Here is a 15,316-nt window from a genome sequence, read left to right on the forward strand (position 1 = left end):
TCACTTAGCATGGTGTCATCAAGCCCTTTCCATATTTTGTCATGTAGTCCTTCTTTTTTCTTTTTTTTTTTTTTTGAGATGGAGTCTCACTCTGTTGCCCAGGCTGGAGTACAGTGGCACATGATCTTGATGCACTGCAAGCTCTGCCTCCTGGGTTCATGGCATTCTCCTGTCTCAGCCTCCTGAGAAGCTGGGACTACAGGCACCTGCCACAACGCCCAGCTAATTTTTTTGTATTTTTAGTAGAGATAGGTTTTCACCGTGTTAGCCGGATGGTCTCAATCTCCTGACCCAGTGATCCACCTGCCTTGGCCTCCCAGAGTGCTGGGATCACAGGCACGAGCCACCGTACCCGGCTGCATGTAGTCCTTTTTATGACACTTATTCCATTGTATGCATACACCACATTTTATATATCAGTTCATTAGTTGATGGACATTCAAGTTGTTTCCACCTTTTCACTACTATGAATAATTCTGCTGTAAACATTTTACAAGATTTCATGTGGACATATGTTTTCATCTATCTTAGGTATATTCATAGGAGGGGGATTGGTGGGTCAAATAATAAATCCACATTTAACTTTTAGGCTATTTACCAAAGAGGCTGCGCCATTCTGAATTCTCATCAGCGGCATGTGAGGGTTTCGATTTCTCCATATCCTCACCAAGACATGTTATTATCTGTCTTACTTTATTCTAGCCACCCCACAACATATTGATTGTATCATTCTTAAGACACATACCACATAAAGCCTTGCGCTGTAGATGTTCTTCCATGTTTTTTCTGTCCTTTTAGACTAGATCCCTTAAAGACAGCATTCATATACTGTGTAGCTTTGAACTGTGAAGAAATCTCTTAACACAATTATTTGCCCTCAAAGGTTCCCACTTAAAAATATTATGTAGGTAAACTGGAAAGCTGAGATAATTATTGAATTAGTTTATATCAAAAAACAAAAGACAAACCAAAACTTATGATCTGTTGAAATAAATATTTGGGGGCTCAAATTATCAGACTGTCTGCTCATACTAACTGAATTATTCAAATAATTTCAATAGCTCATAATAAGTTTTGTTTTGTCTTTTGTTTTTTGGTATAAGTTAATTATACCAAAAGCTGAATTTCAATTCAGCCATCACTTGAATTTTCCAGGATAGGAACACCTAAAGTTAAGCTAATCTTTATTGCATTTCCGCTTCTGGTAAATGTGTCATTTTAACTAAATGTTTCTGTAAGTTCCAATTTATAACGTCAAAATACCACAAGTACTGTTACTGTAAAAAAAAAAAATTAGCAAATAGAAAAGGTGTTCTATATCCAATGGATTGTAATGCTACTTTGATTTTTTTTTAAAGTAGTTAGTACAGGGAGATAGCAACACAGGGAAGAAGTATTCAAATGTAAGAGTTGGATTTATTTTTAATTTGTGTTTTTCATAATGGTAGGTTTACATTTCTTTACACACACACATTTACCAAGAATCCAAAATTCAGAAAAGTGATTATGTAAATTAAAAATGAGAAAAATACGGAAGTAAGGAGGAGATCTATTAAAAGGCTCTCTGAAGTGCCAGTCATCTCCTTCATGACCCACTTTGTTGCGCATGACAGTTCCTGGTTGTACCTTCCCTGATTTTTAGAGGGCAATGTATTTTCAAGCTGTTTTTCTTCTTGTAAACTGGGTTAGGTTGTATACATATTCTATAGCTGTTGTTCTACTTGATCAAAACAAAATCAGGTATCCAGTGGTGGAAACAGGGCTGGCAGGTGGAAGAGGGGGCATTATGTCGACTTTTTCTGAAGGCTGACCATTTCTACCTCCCTAAATGTCTTCTTGACTACATTCACTTGCCCATTTACCTACCCATTAACATCTTTTGAATATCTACTAACTCAGACTGTGATAGAAAAAAAAGTCATCAAGAGAATTAGCTCTGCTGCCACTACCTCTGGGTAACTCAAATAACCAGGAAGTTATGGCAGATAATGTATCTTCCCTAAGAAATTAAAGTAGACAGTTGAAATGATCAGCTTGACAGTTAGACCTTCAGTGACCTAACTTCGAATATCCAGATACCAGAGGCAAAGTTGTTTATATATAAATTGAATGTTTCCTACAAACTGAGCTAGAAAGGAGAATAAAACAAAAATATACAGCGTATGAGAAGAAAGAACTCAAGATTCTGGGAAAACGTAGTTAAAATAAACTACAGAATTCTGAAAGCTAAAAGTTTGTCTAAGAATATGTTCTTTAAAAAAGAATAAGAGTCTAAGCCAGTAGCACAGAAAATGTTGTTGTAACTGTTGACTGGAATACGTACTATGGGAGAGAGCATGTTCGGTGCAGATAGACTCAAATTAATCTGCTTAAGCCTAACTCTGTGCATTGCAGTGCTGATACGGTGAATGTAACATTCTGTCTCCAACAAAACTAGTATTTTTTTAAAGGTTCCTCCATATTTATTTTTATTTCATTTTAGTTACAGAATCTAACTAGAAGTTATTCAACCTGATACTTGTATTTAGGGGGAAAATATCTCTTCAACATTCTGAATTCTCTAAAATGCATTTTGCTCAGGATTGTCTCCTTAATTTTTAAACCCATGTGTATTTCAAGGGAAATTTAATCCATATGTCCCTGACTCACTCACACTTAACTCATCAAAATGTTGTTTAGTGAAAGCTATTTGATGTTGAAAAAGCCTTATGAGTCTTTATGAGTCTTTTTTCTCTCTTTGAATGAGGAAGTTGCTTTCCCAGTCATAAATAGTATACCCAAAGGATTCACATTCAGCTTCAAACACAGAATTCACAATGCTCTTAGAGACAACATTACTACATGCCTATTTCTTATAAAAGCTAAAGTATTTAAATTTCTAACTTAATTTTTAAATCAGTTAAGGTGTTATAAAAGTAAATAAAAGCTTCATCTTGAATATTGAGCCTTTTTGCCTCTTTTCATTATTTTCAAAAAGTCTACAGGTCCTTTTAAAGTGTGCAAACATTTTACTGTAATCCATATTTCTTTTATTTCCATAAACATATGTTCCCCTTCAACCACGATTCTGTCATCTATGAAACACTATAAGGTACTCTTAATTGTAACAACATCCCTGATAACCAAACTGTATAAATTAAAAATGTAATAAACAGACACAATTCAACCATGCTTATTAGACATTATCTTAGTTCATTTTCTGTTGTTTATAAAAGGATACCTGAAACTGGATAATTTGTAAGAAAAGAAACTTATTTTATATAGTCATGGAGACTGAAAAGTGCAAGGTCAAGGGGCTGCATGTGGTGCGGGCCTTCTTGCTGGTAGGGACACTCTGCAGAGTCCTGAGGCCACACCTGGCATCACATGTGAGGGTTATCACGTGTGAGGGGCCGAGGGAACTCACATGCTATCTCAGGTCTCTCTTTTTCTTCTTACAAAGTCAACGAGTTCTACTCCCATGATAACCTATTAATTCATTAATCCATATTAATTAATGAGGACAGGGCCCTAATGACCCAGTCACATCTTAAAGGCACCACTTCTCAATACTGCCACATTGAGGGTTCAATTTCAACCTGGGTTTTGGAGAGGACAAACAAACATATTTACACAATAGTAGACATCAACCATAAATCATATATAATTTGCATTTTTTGTTAATTTTAAGAATAAAAGCCACCCTTTTTATGGTCAGGTATTTCACAAACCATACTCATAAGATCTCTTCTTTCTTAATACAGTGTAATAGTTGAAACCCATTTTGATTTTCTACTTTTTTCTCTGTATGGAGAATATCATAAACTGATTCCTCTACAAATTTATAGTCATACTCTCTACCAATCTGGAGAATAGGGCAATAAATAACTAACTTACCAGGAGACCATATTTTTCTATATGGAGGTGACTAAGTTTTCATCATTGTTTTAAGCATGTGAATGAGGATATTGATCACCTACTGAGAAAATATATGGGTCATCTTGTTAGATCACATTTGAGGGAAAATGCGAGATAACAAAACAATTTTCCTAGTACCAAATTATGGATGTTAGCAACTTGAAGAGGAGGAAGAGTGAGCTCTTCATTACCTTGTCACTGCCATACTTAAGTGTGTCCTGGTCCTCTCTCTAAAAGACTTTGCCACTTACTCAAACGTAAGTTTACAAAGTGATTTTGCCAGTACAGTTAGAGCAGTGCTATACAGAAGGATCAAGAAGTCTTTCTGCATACTGAAAATATTTTATTTAATCAGTTTATTTCCATGACTTGATGTTGCAGAGCCAGAATAGCAGCTATAGAAATACTTAAACAATTAGCTCTAAGGACAAGTATTTACATGGCAATTAATTTACAAATAGTTATTCCAGTAGAATATGCTCTACCAGTTCAAGTCATCAGTCCAATAAAAACAAGTCAATTGTTTTCTCTTAGAATAGAAGATTAGAATAGAAAATGTCAAGAATCACACAAAATAAGGACAAGACCTGGAAGGACCTGTTGGACTCTGATTCTCTGATGCCAGATCCAAACCACTCAGGTGAATGTGGTTATCCCACCAAAACAAATATAAGTATTGAATATCAACTCTATGTGAGACATAATGGTGGGTTCTTGGAGTAAAAAGACACATATGATCAAAATTCTGCCCTCCAGGAAGTTATAGAGGAGAAGAGATAATGAAAAAAAAAATAGTTAACCTAAATATAGAAAGGAAACCATCACAACACAATAAATGGTCCTAGAATAACATGGATTCTGGAAAGCCTTTATCAGAATGAGTATTTCCTTTCTTGAGTCTTGAAAAATAAGTTAAACATTTAGAAGTATTTAGACAGTTGTTGCAGAAGGCGGGAAATGTATGCTAAAACATTAACTTCTGTGTGAAACTACAGTAGTTCTAAATTACTTAGGTAAAACGCATGAGGCAGGGAGTCTCTGAAGCTGAAACTGACAAGCTCAGGGAGGGAACTTTATGTGCCATAAGGAACCTTGATTTTATCTTGAAGGCCACAGTGAGACTGTGAAAGATTTTAAGCATGACAGTGATGAATTTGTTTTAAAAAATCACTCTGGCCCTTGTGCAGAATATGTTTTTAGGATGCCCAGACTTAAGGTAAGAGCTTGACAGGAGGCTCTTTTCCAAAGCAGCAGTGATGAGAGCCTCAACTAAGCTGACGGCAGGCAGGAAAGGGGAGAATGGGACAGCTACCAAAAAAAAAAATTAGAAGGTAATTTGTGGAGGACTGTAATAACTGACTAGTGCAGGCAGTAAGAATGAGGGGAATCAGGCCTGAGAGGAGAGGTGGTTTAGAAGCTATTAACTGTGTGTGGGAATGTGCAGATGCAAGGTCTTCTGTGGGTGGGAGATGAAGATGCTTGACCTGTTGGGCCTCCAAAATTTTCAAAAGAATAGAAGTTTGAAATTTGAGAGCCAAGGTGGGCATGGAGTTCATAATGGAAACCAGTAAGATCACCTAAGGGAAGTGAGAAAATAGAGACGTAGTAGGCCAAAATCAGATGCCCTGTGGCACAAGGTTTAAAGGGCAGCCAATGAAGGAGAACCCATAACAGGGTACCAAGCAGGAAGTAAAGTGGTAAGAGACAAGGAAAGATTCCTATGCTTAGGAGTCAGGAACTCTGGCTCAGCACTTTTCAAACTAATGTTCCTTGTAACACAGGTCTTTTGAAAGATGCTAATGAGAAAAAAGAAACTCTATAGTTAAATGTGTTTGGAAAATTATGAGTCTAAAAATAAGTTGCAGGCCAAGTGCGGTGGCTCATACCTATAATCCCAGCACTTTTGGAGGGTGAGGTGGGAGGATCCCTTGAGCTCAGGAGTTCAAGACCAGCCCGGGCAACATGGCGAAACCCCATCTCTACGAAAAAAATATTAAAATTAGCCAGGTGTGGTGGTGCGAGTCTGTGGTCCCAGGTACTCAGGAGGCTGAGGTGGGAAGATCCCTTGAGCCTGGGAGGCAGAGGTTACCATGAGATGGCACCACTGCACTCTAGCCTGGGCAACACAGTGAGACTCCATCACAAAAAAAAACAAACAAGAAAAAGTTGCAAAATTTTTAAATTGATGGACTTTTCCAAGCTTTTAACTTACTAATTAATGAGTATTTCCCAAATAGCTTGGCCTAAGTAGAGGTTGGACTGAAATTAAAGGAGAGAATAGGAATGAGGAACTAAGAGATGGAAACTGATATCTAGAGCTTAACAAAGAAGGGAAGAAAGGAGATAGAAATAAGAGAGCAGAGGGGTCAGGGGAGGGTAGGACTAGTAGCACAGATAGGGTAACTACCTCAAACAAGAGGAAAGATATATTTCCAGAAACTGCTGAAAAACAGTTTAGGATAAATGCAGACAGGGAAAGTAACTAGCTCAAACAAGAGGAAAGATATATTTCCAGAAACGGCTGAAAAACAGCAATAAATGCAGATGCAGAAAAATCTTTAGAGGAAAACAAATGAAAAAAATTTAATTTTTCTTGAAAATATGAATTATTTATTATATAATTAGGATGAACAAATGTATAGGTGAACTTTTCTAGAAAAAAAAATCTATATATTTATCCATCTCCTCAGGAGAATGTGTGACCCAGAAAAAGGGTAAAACCCACTGCTCTGCATTATTATTTCTGAGCTCTAATCTTTGATTCCTTAACCTACAAAGTCTGACATTCAAGGATATGTATGATTTTTCAGTTTCATCTCACACTGCTTTCCCTTACATACCCTAATCTCTGGCCAGACTTATTTACTGCTCATTTACGCCTGTAACAGTGTATTTGTCCAAACTATTCCCCTTGCTCACAGTGCTCTCCAAGACCCCGACCTGTCCAAATTCTACCTATCCATCACACCTCACTACAGATGTCACTGCCGTCATTCTATCCCAACTGCTCACTCCCCCACCAAAAATAGACTGGAAATCATGATTGTTCTGTGAATGTCTAGAATTTTTTTCTGTCCCTTTCTTGGTAGGAGGCAACATATATAACAAATACCCTGACTTTGGAATCAGATCACCAGACTTGAATCCTATCTCTCATTTACTAGTTGTATGACCTCTAAATCACTCCAACCCTCAGTCTCATTTTCTTATGTGTAAAATGGAGATGATAGCAGTGCTATCACACAGGAATGTTAATAGAAATAAATCATGTAAAGTACTTTACACAATTCTTAGTTTAACCCTTTCTTCCTTATGTCATAATTATTTTGTGTATTCTTTACCTTATACTATAAGCTCTTTGTGAGTAAAATTTATGTCTTATACACCACTGTATTCTCTCCTTATATGTGAAAACAATACACTACTCATTAAGTAATTTTTGTTGACTACATGAATGAATGAATGAATGAATGAATGAATGAATGCTGAGTTAAATATGCCTCTACACATTTAATTACAAAGAGAGAGCAAAGTATACACTAGGAAAAATACAATAGTCATAAAATTATGCCATTTAAAACCATAATAGTACACATGTAATATAGCTAGAATGATCAATTAAATTATAACTCTCGTTGGTTTTCAGTATATTTTTAAATTTATGTTTTCTCTAAAACACAGTTATCTTTTATATTTATAAAGAAAAATTTGAAGTCAATTTCAGAAAAACATAAAATATGTAATATATTAATTTCAGTGAGCTTTTACTATGACATATAAATGCAACACTGGTATATATCATTTTCTATATTCAATCCACAAACATAGATTGCATACTATATGACAGATACGTGATAGGTGCACAAGATAATAAACCCTGTCTTCAATTAGCTTGTGCCAAATAGGAGAAACAGACTTTTAAACACATATATTTAATATATTATAAGTGCCATAAAGATATGGCCAGGAAACTATGGAAATATAAAGGCAAACTACTTAATCCAACCTGGGGGTGCAAAGATTTAAATCATATCCTCTGGTTTATTCACTCATCTAGTCTAGTAGAAATTTACTCTTCCCGATCATTAAATGATATCCCAGTGCCATAAAAGAGTCAATACTCTTCCAGAAGGTGAAAAATATATTCCATATGTTGAACTAAATGTAATATAACTAGAAACAGAAATTTCAGCTGGCTCACTTATTAAATCAAAAGGCAGAGCAAATTTTCACACTGAACATTAAAACTATCACTGTTGTTTAGTACTTTTTGTACTGGAAAATAACTCGGTGCTATTTTACTTATAGTATATATGCTTTGTAAGCTTTTTCTTCTAGGAAATCACTCACTGCCTTTGCAGAAAATGCAGCAATTTTTTTTTTTTTTTGATTCCTTGTAACAAAGGATTACCTGCTCTACAAATAAATTGGTAAACATAAATGGTAGGTTAAAGTTAGAGCATACCAGAGTCTTTCTCAGTACTTTTTAAAAATATGTATTATAAATACATTAAGGTGGGATTTTAGATAATAGCGTAAAAATAGATGATCTACTATGATGAACAAATAATATGCTAAATTGCCGTATTCAGTTGTTCATATAAGAGGGCTCCATTCCTTCCATATCTGTTTTAGACTATGCTAAGTTGAATTTTTCAGATGTAGGTTTATTCTCATCTCAAAACACCTAATTTGTGTTCTTTATCATCTGTCTCATTTTATACAATAATAATCTAAGGAAATTATGATCTGTGGGGATAATTGGTTATTGTTCATCTTAGTGTGAAGGATAGATGATGCTCAAGAAGTCACCTAGGATCATCAAGAGGCCAATTCCTGAAAACAGTGAGCTTTTGTGTAAAGTTTGAGTTTATAGAATATTTATAATGGATAGTTTAGGGGAGGGTACATTGTGTCTTTGTGAATATGTTGGGGAGGAAGTAGTACTGAAGTTTAAATTCATAACCCTTGAGGCATAGTATTCTATGAGTTGTTAAAATATGTTTATTTTATTCAAGCAAAAACATTCTGCAACTATTTCATGCAAAAAAAAAGTTCAGGGCTAGAGTGCAGTGTCACTGTCATAGCTCCCTACAGCCTCGACTTCCAGGGCTCAAGGGATCCTCCCACCTCAGCCTCCTAAGTAGACAGCTCAATAGGCATGTGCTACCAAACCCAGCTAATGGTTTTTTTAATTTTTTGTAGAGATGAGATCTCGCTAATTGCCCAGGCTGGTCTCAATCTCCTGGCCTCTCATCCTCCCACCTTAGCCTGTCAAAGTGCTGGGATTACAGGTGTAAGCCACCATGCCCAGCCCCCCCAAAAAAAAAAAATTGAAAATTTCAAAATATCATTACTCTGAAATGTTATCTGGACAACTATCAATATTCTCTGTATATAAATAAAACAGTCAGTATCTAGAGACTTTGCTACTATGATTTTATGTATATATATATATATTCTTAAGACACTTCAATCACCTGAAACCCAGCGAACCATCCTGGATATCTAAAATTTGGAAATCTAAAATTTGTTGCAGTATTTTTTCTAGAACTTGCCCCTCCCTCGGGCACATACACAAATACCTCCATTTTCATAATGCCCAAAGCTTTCCCAGGATTCCAAAACAAAGTTACAACTTTATTATATTCTTCAGTAATTTGTTTTGAGATTAAAACATCTTATTCTTTTATTTCTATGGGGGAGAATGTTTTAGGGAAACTGACTGTACCATACTTAAAAATAATGAGTCTATGGCCGGGTGCAGTGGCTCAGACCTGTAATCCCAGCACTTTGGGAGCCCAAGGTGGGTGGATCACGAGGTCACGAGTTCAAGACCAGCCTGGCCAACTTGGTGAAACCCCGTCTCTACTAAAAATACAAAAATTAGCTGGGCATGGTGGCGTGCACCTGGGGGGCTGAGACAGGAGAATCACTTAAACCAGGAGACGGAGGTTGCAGTGAGCCAAGATCACGCCACTGCACTCCAGCCTGGGCGATAGAGCAAGACTCCATCTCAAAAAAAAAAAAGAGTCCAAAGCAGTGATAGATATCTTGTTCAGTCACTCATGCTATGAATTACTTCCCTAGAAAGTATACCACATTATAAAAATAATTATAAAAATTTACTCCCTCCTTATATTTTTATCCTAATATCTTTGGAATAATATTATTTTACAGTGAACATAAAGAATTTCAGATTAGTTTTAGTTCTTCTAAATAACATCAGGATTTTAAGTTTAATAATTCTACTAATATTAGTCAATTTTTTATTATCCCATAGTAACAAGGTTTCACAGGTTCTAAAAGCAAATTGAGCATGTAGTTTCCAAGTAATGGAGGATGAAGAAAATCCATATAGCTAATACAACTTTTAACGATATTAAACTAAGGTTAGGAAATATTCAAGCGATTCTAAAAATACGTTATAATTTTATGTACCCTAAATATAGTTTACCAATTAAAAGTCATCAAATAATTCTAGCAATTCTGGTTTTAATTAAACTGCAACTCTTTTTCCATGCATAGTCTTTGCTGTGCTTTACATTGAAAGTTGTAAAGAAGCTTATAGTTATTAGGAAATTTAATAGCCATCATTGCCTTGTAATCACTAGAATGTATTTTACCCCCTCCTGAGAATGATTAATTTACCCTCCCGTCCCCCGCCCCCCCGAAAATGATTAATCCCTGCAGTTGAGAAAAAGAAAAAGCAGCCTCTGACCTCTGGGAACTGGCCTGCCTATATCTAGGCCTCATTCTTTTTGAGAACTGGCCTGGAGCTCACTGCTAGGCCATGATGTTCCCTTGTTGGACATAAACAACCTCACAGAGCACCAACTTCATACAGGGCTGTATGATGATGATGTGAGACAAAAAACAACTTTATAATTTTGACTAAACACAGACAAAAGCAAGATCACTGTGCATACCCCAAAAGTACCAGACATTCCCCTCTTTTGGCTAATATGAGTGACTGCTACATCTTTTGAATTAGAGCTTTAGCATACATTTAGTCTTCCCTCCCTCTAGATAAAATTGATTGAAATACTTAATCATAGAATTATTTCTGATACCTGACAGAGCCCAATCCAGAGCAAAGCCCTGCTTTCCTGAACCCTTCCCAAAATCACAAGTAAAATCCAGATCCTACAATGAGTCTTTTAACACCCCCTGAGTCACCCCATGGTTCTTATTGTTGTCGGTTTCTCTCACTGCAATGAATAATAAAACCCACTTGTTCAACTACAGATATGTTCTTGGTAGTCTTTGGCAAGAAAGCATTGACACATCCAGTAACTTAAAATTTGTGAATATTGGACTATTAGTTCTGTAAAAATACAAATGAGTTTTGTGGCCGTGCACAGTGGCTCATGCCTGTAATCCTGGGACTTTGGGAGGCCAAGCCGGGTAGATCACCTGAGGTCAGGAGTTCAAGACCAGCCTGGACAACATGGTGAAACCCTGTCTCTACTAAAAATACAAAAATTAGCTGAGCACAGTGGCATGCGCCTATACTCCCAGCTCCTCAGGAGGCTGAGGCAGGAGAATAGCTTGAGCTCGGGAGACAGAAGTTGCAGTGAGCCAGAGATTGAGCCATTGAACTCCAGCCTGGGCGACAGAGCAAGACTCCATCTCAAAAAACAAAAAAGAATTCGGTAAATTGTAAAGTTTTACCAAAATGTCAGTGTATTATTAAGATTTCTGTGCTTGAAATTTTGATTTTTATCAGGATAATCTAAACCCACAAGTATTTAACATTCTACTTTTAAAGTGTGTTTGATAAATGGTTTCTTTTTAAATATAAAACATGTGTACTTTCTACTCTAGGTCCATGATGAGGTTTACCATCTCAACTGGTTAAAGATCTTATGGCTCTAAAGAGAAGTTATTATTTTAAAGATTCATTATGCTAGGGTGGTTTTTGTTCTAGTTCACATTTTAGGTTAGATAAATGGGAAGTAATACCCCTATCCTTCTTTCAAAAATAGTATTGGAACAGTATTTTTTAAGCATTATATTGCCAGTTATAAAAAGTAAATAACGTTTATATTTTCCTTTTAATTACCACTTTAGATGGTGGAATTTTAAATTATTATATGCATCAATGCAATAAGAAAAGGTTTTGTCTTATCCATTTGTTTAACATTTAATATCAATACTTCTATGTGTGCTGACGACATTATAATTTATTGTTTTATTGCTACAGTAGTGATTGGGATGAATATATTTACAGTCATTCCTCAACTCACTACACCAAGCAAAGTTTAGGAAGTTAAATTTGTAGTTACTTATCTTCTAGAACAGGATCAGCTAGATCACCATCTCACCGTCATTCAGAGATGCTGTTCTTTATAAACTATTTTTATTTGGAAAGGGATCCGAGGTTTTCAAATAACCAGGTACCATATGGAAGATCTGCTGGCTTATGATTGTGCCTTGTGTAAACATTTTAATATCGGATCCCTAAAATCCAAAGGCTCCCCCAAAGGGGATTAAAACATAATCCCCTCTCTCTATTGCCGTAGTGGATTAACTCCGTATTCTCTCTGCGGCTGGTTTGCTCCCAGAAGACTACAACAAAAAGATTCAGTGCTCCTTAAACATGCTATGGAATTGGAAGTTGTAATTGGAGATTTCCAAAGGACAAGGGTAAAAATGACACACTATTAATGCTGAATATTTCATGATGTGTCTTTCTTAAAGAAAGACCAGTTCGAAGCCCTTTTATAAACGCCCGGAAAATCTCAACAGAACGATATTGGAGTAAAATCTAAAGGAAGCCATCTCCTTTCAGAAACGCAGAGGAGTAAGTAGAGAAGATGTGCTCCCCATGGAAAGTTCACGGATCGTGTCCTTAAAAATTGTAATGTGTTTCAGTAAATCAATGGGTACGGTTTTGATGTTTCACGATCTTTTTTCTCATGTTCTCAATTTGGATACGTTAAATTACTTTTTAGGAGAAAGAAGTAATTCGCCATTTTTAGTGTTTTTGACCATTTTTTGTCTCCAAATCCCAGAAACCTCTTTTAAATCTTGATAGTCCTCTGTCTTTAGAATGGAGACTTTTTTGAGGTTTTTAGCAATGCCTAAAGATGTATAACTTTGTTTCCAGTGTGAACCAAATCACCTTTCTCACCTTGCCCCAATCAAGAGTAAACCGCATAGATTTCTTCAGAGAGAAAATAGGAAAACTGGCATCCAAGGGAGCGTCCTGGTTGCTTAAGGGTTAAGGGAGCGGTTCGAACCGGCCCGAGCGTTGGGGGATTCGGAGGAGGGCGCGGAAGGCAGGAGGCGCCGCCAAGCGCGCGCACAGACCCTCCAATAAACACAAAGGAGGGCCTGGGGAATAGAAACCCAAATCCACTTGTAATCGTACAAGAGATTCGGGCGTAATTACTTGAGCAACCTAGATTAAGATTGATGAGCCTTTAAAGTGGTGCTTCAGATCGACTGCCTCTCCCTTTCCAAAGAAAAACCTTGTGCAACCGAGGTGGACCCCGACTCCGCTGGGCAGAGGCCGAAGCCCAGAGTCCGCGAGCCCCGGGGGCTTATCGGAGGATCGAGAGCAGTGAAATGAAAGACAGGGCTGTGCGTGGGTCTGGCCCAGGCAGTCCCGACAGGCTGAAAGCTGACACTGTCACAGTTTGCTCCTTAGCCACCCCCTTGTAATCGCGACAGAAGCCAGCCCAGCCCTCTGTGTTCCCGCAGCCTCGGGAAGGCTCGGCTTTGTGCAGGACGGTCGCAGACTGGGTGTGTGCTGCGCCAGGGACGGCCAACTTGGCCGCATCTCCCGAGGCCGGCCGGGCGGGGGCTGAGGGCGGCGTCGGTGCGAGGGATCTCCGCCCGGAGGGCCGAGGCCTAGCGGCCGCAGAGAACCTGACTTTTTATTGCCTTTCCCCGACTGTTATTGTGACGCACTTGACTGTATGCATTTGAGGGGAGAAGTGGAAGGGATTATGATGCGCCCTTGCTACCGACAAATGAATGGTTGTATCCGATCCCCACGTTATGTATAACGTTGTATCGTGTTTCAAATCCAGGATTGCCAAGAATGTCTCCCTTTGGGGAGACTTTACAGGAAACATTTAGGTAATATCCCATTTGAATTCATATTCTATACGCGTAATTCGTGATTTTCAACCTCAACAGATTGAGGGAATTCGAAGCAGGCACCCTGGCAGGCACTTTTAGTGAAGCTGTTTCTGCAGTTTCAAAAGTTGAGAAGTAGCACGTTCGCACGGTTTTTCTGAGAATCGTTTTGTTCAAGCGTCTTACGTTTTCATCCCTTTTGATATATTCTCTGTGAGAAAGTGACTAAGATTTTCGTTCTTTTCTACATAAGAACTTTATGTAATGTCCGTATGCACGCGTATGTGTGTGTGTAGCGCGCCTTAGGAGACAGATATTAGATTAATCTTCCTGCAAGAGGCAAACCGCTCACAACAGCGGAATTTATCATTTAGATCCTTGCCCCCTTCTCGTCCTCTCGCCTCTCCTTGGGGAGCGCCGCTGCTGAGTGGAGCGGCTTCGCGCGATGGCTGGTCTTGGGGGCAGTGCTGACTGCCTAGGGTCTCTGGAAAAGCCAGTGATACTCAGTGGAGAATTGGGACATTTTTCCGTTCTGCACTTTTAAGTAGGTTAATGGCAGCCCGTCACCAACCATGTAGGATTTCTAGGTGGAAATTGAGCGGTATTCGGTATCCTGACCTTCTGGGTTTTCATACCATTTTTTCTCTCTAGTCTTGTTATAAGGTAATGAATAAAAGCTAAGTAGTCCTTATCTTACATGAAAAAAGAGTTTGCCGCATAATACAGGAACCATTTTTTTCTAGTGCATACTTACCAATAAAAACCTCTGGTACCCTTCTGGGAGGGAGCAGGAAGGGCCACAGGGGATCAGCCTGACTCCCCTTATCCTTGCCTTGCAGGCCCAGTGGTTCTCAGCACCCCTGCCCAGCTCATCGCTCCCGTGGTGGTGGCCAAGGGGACTCTCTCCATCACCACGACAGAAATCTACTTCGAGGTAGATGAGGATGATTCCGCCTTCAAGAAGATCGACACTAAAGTGAGTTAAAGCGATTCCATGTACGGTACTGGTGGCTTTGTGGCAGGAAGTGGTTTTCAATTTTGTTTGATTTTACCTGACAGTGGAAGAGGGGAGCACATTCTCTTCTTTCTCATAGAAAATAAAATGAATGAAATAGCATGTTCACTTTATGGAACTGAAGAATATATTAATGAAGTTAAATCCTGTATTACCAGAGCATGAACATTTTAACAGTCTTTCTGTGAGTGCCTTTGTTTGCGCTTGGGCAGATTTGGTAGTTAAGCCAATTGCTCCCAAGTCCCTGGGGCCCAGAATCTCAGGCTCTGAGGGCTGACTACGAAAGGTCTTAAGAAATTTCTTATTAAGATCACT

General features: G+C 38.0%; 1 protein-coding gene across 4 annotated transcripts in view; it reads left to right on the forward strand.

Annotated features, from left to right (window-relative positions):
• Positions 1 to 15,316, forward strand: part of NBEA (neurobeachin) — a 731,202-nt gene that overhangs the window by 504,981 nt on the left and 210,905 nt on the right. For all 4 annotated transcript variants that reach the window (XM_073013351.1, XM_073013354.1, XM_073013348.1 and 1 more), the window contains one exon: positions 14,826 to 14,962. In XM_073013351.1, coding sequence (XP_072869452.1) covers positions 14,826 to 14,962 — 137 coding nt within the window. The remainder of the gene's footprint in view (positions 1 to 14,825; positions 14,963 to 15,316) is intronic.

The sequence above is a fragment of the Chlorocebus sabaeus genome, chromosome 3, assembly GCF_047675955.1.
Source record: "Chlorocebus sabaeus isolate Y175 chromosome 3, mChlSab1.0.hap1, whole genome shotgun sequence".
In the NCBI taxonomy this organism is placed as follows: domain Eukaryota; kingdom Metazoa; phylum Chordata; class Mammalia; order Primates; family Cercopithecidae; genus Chlorocebus; species Chlorocebus sabaeus.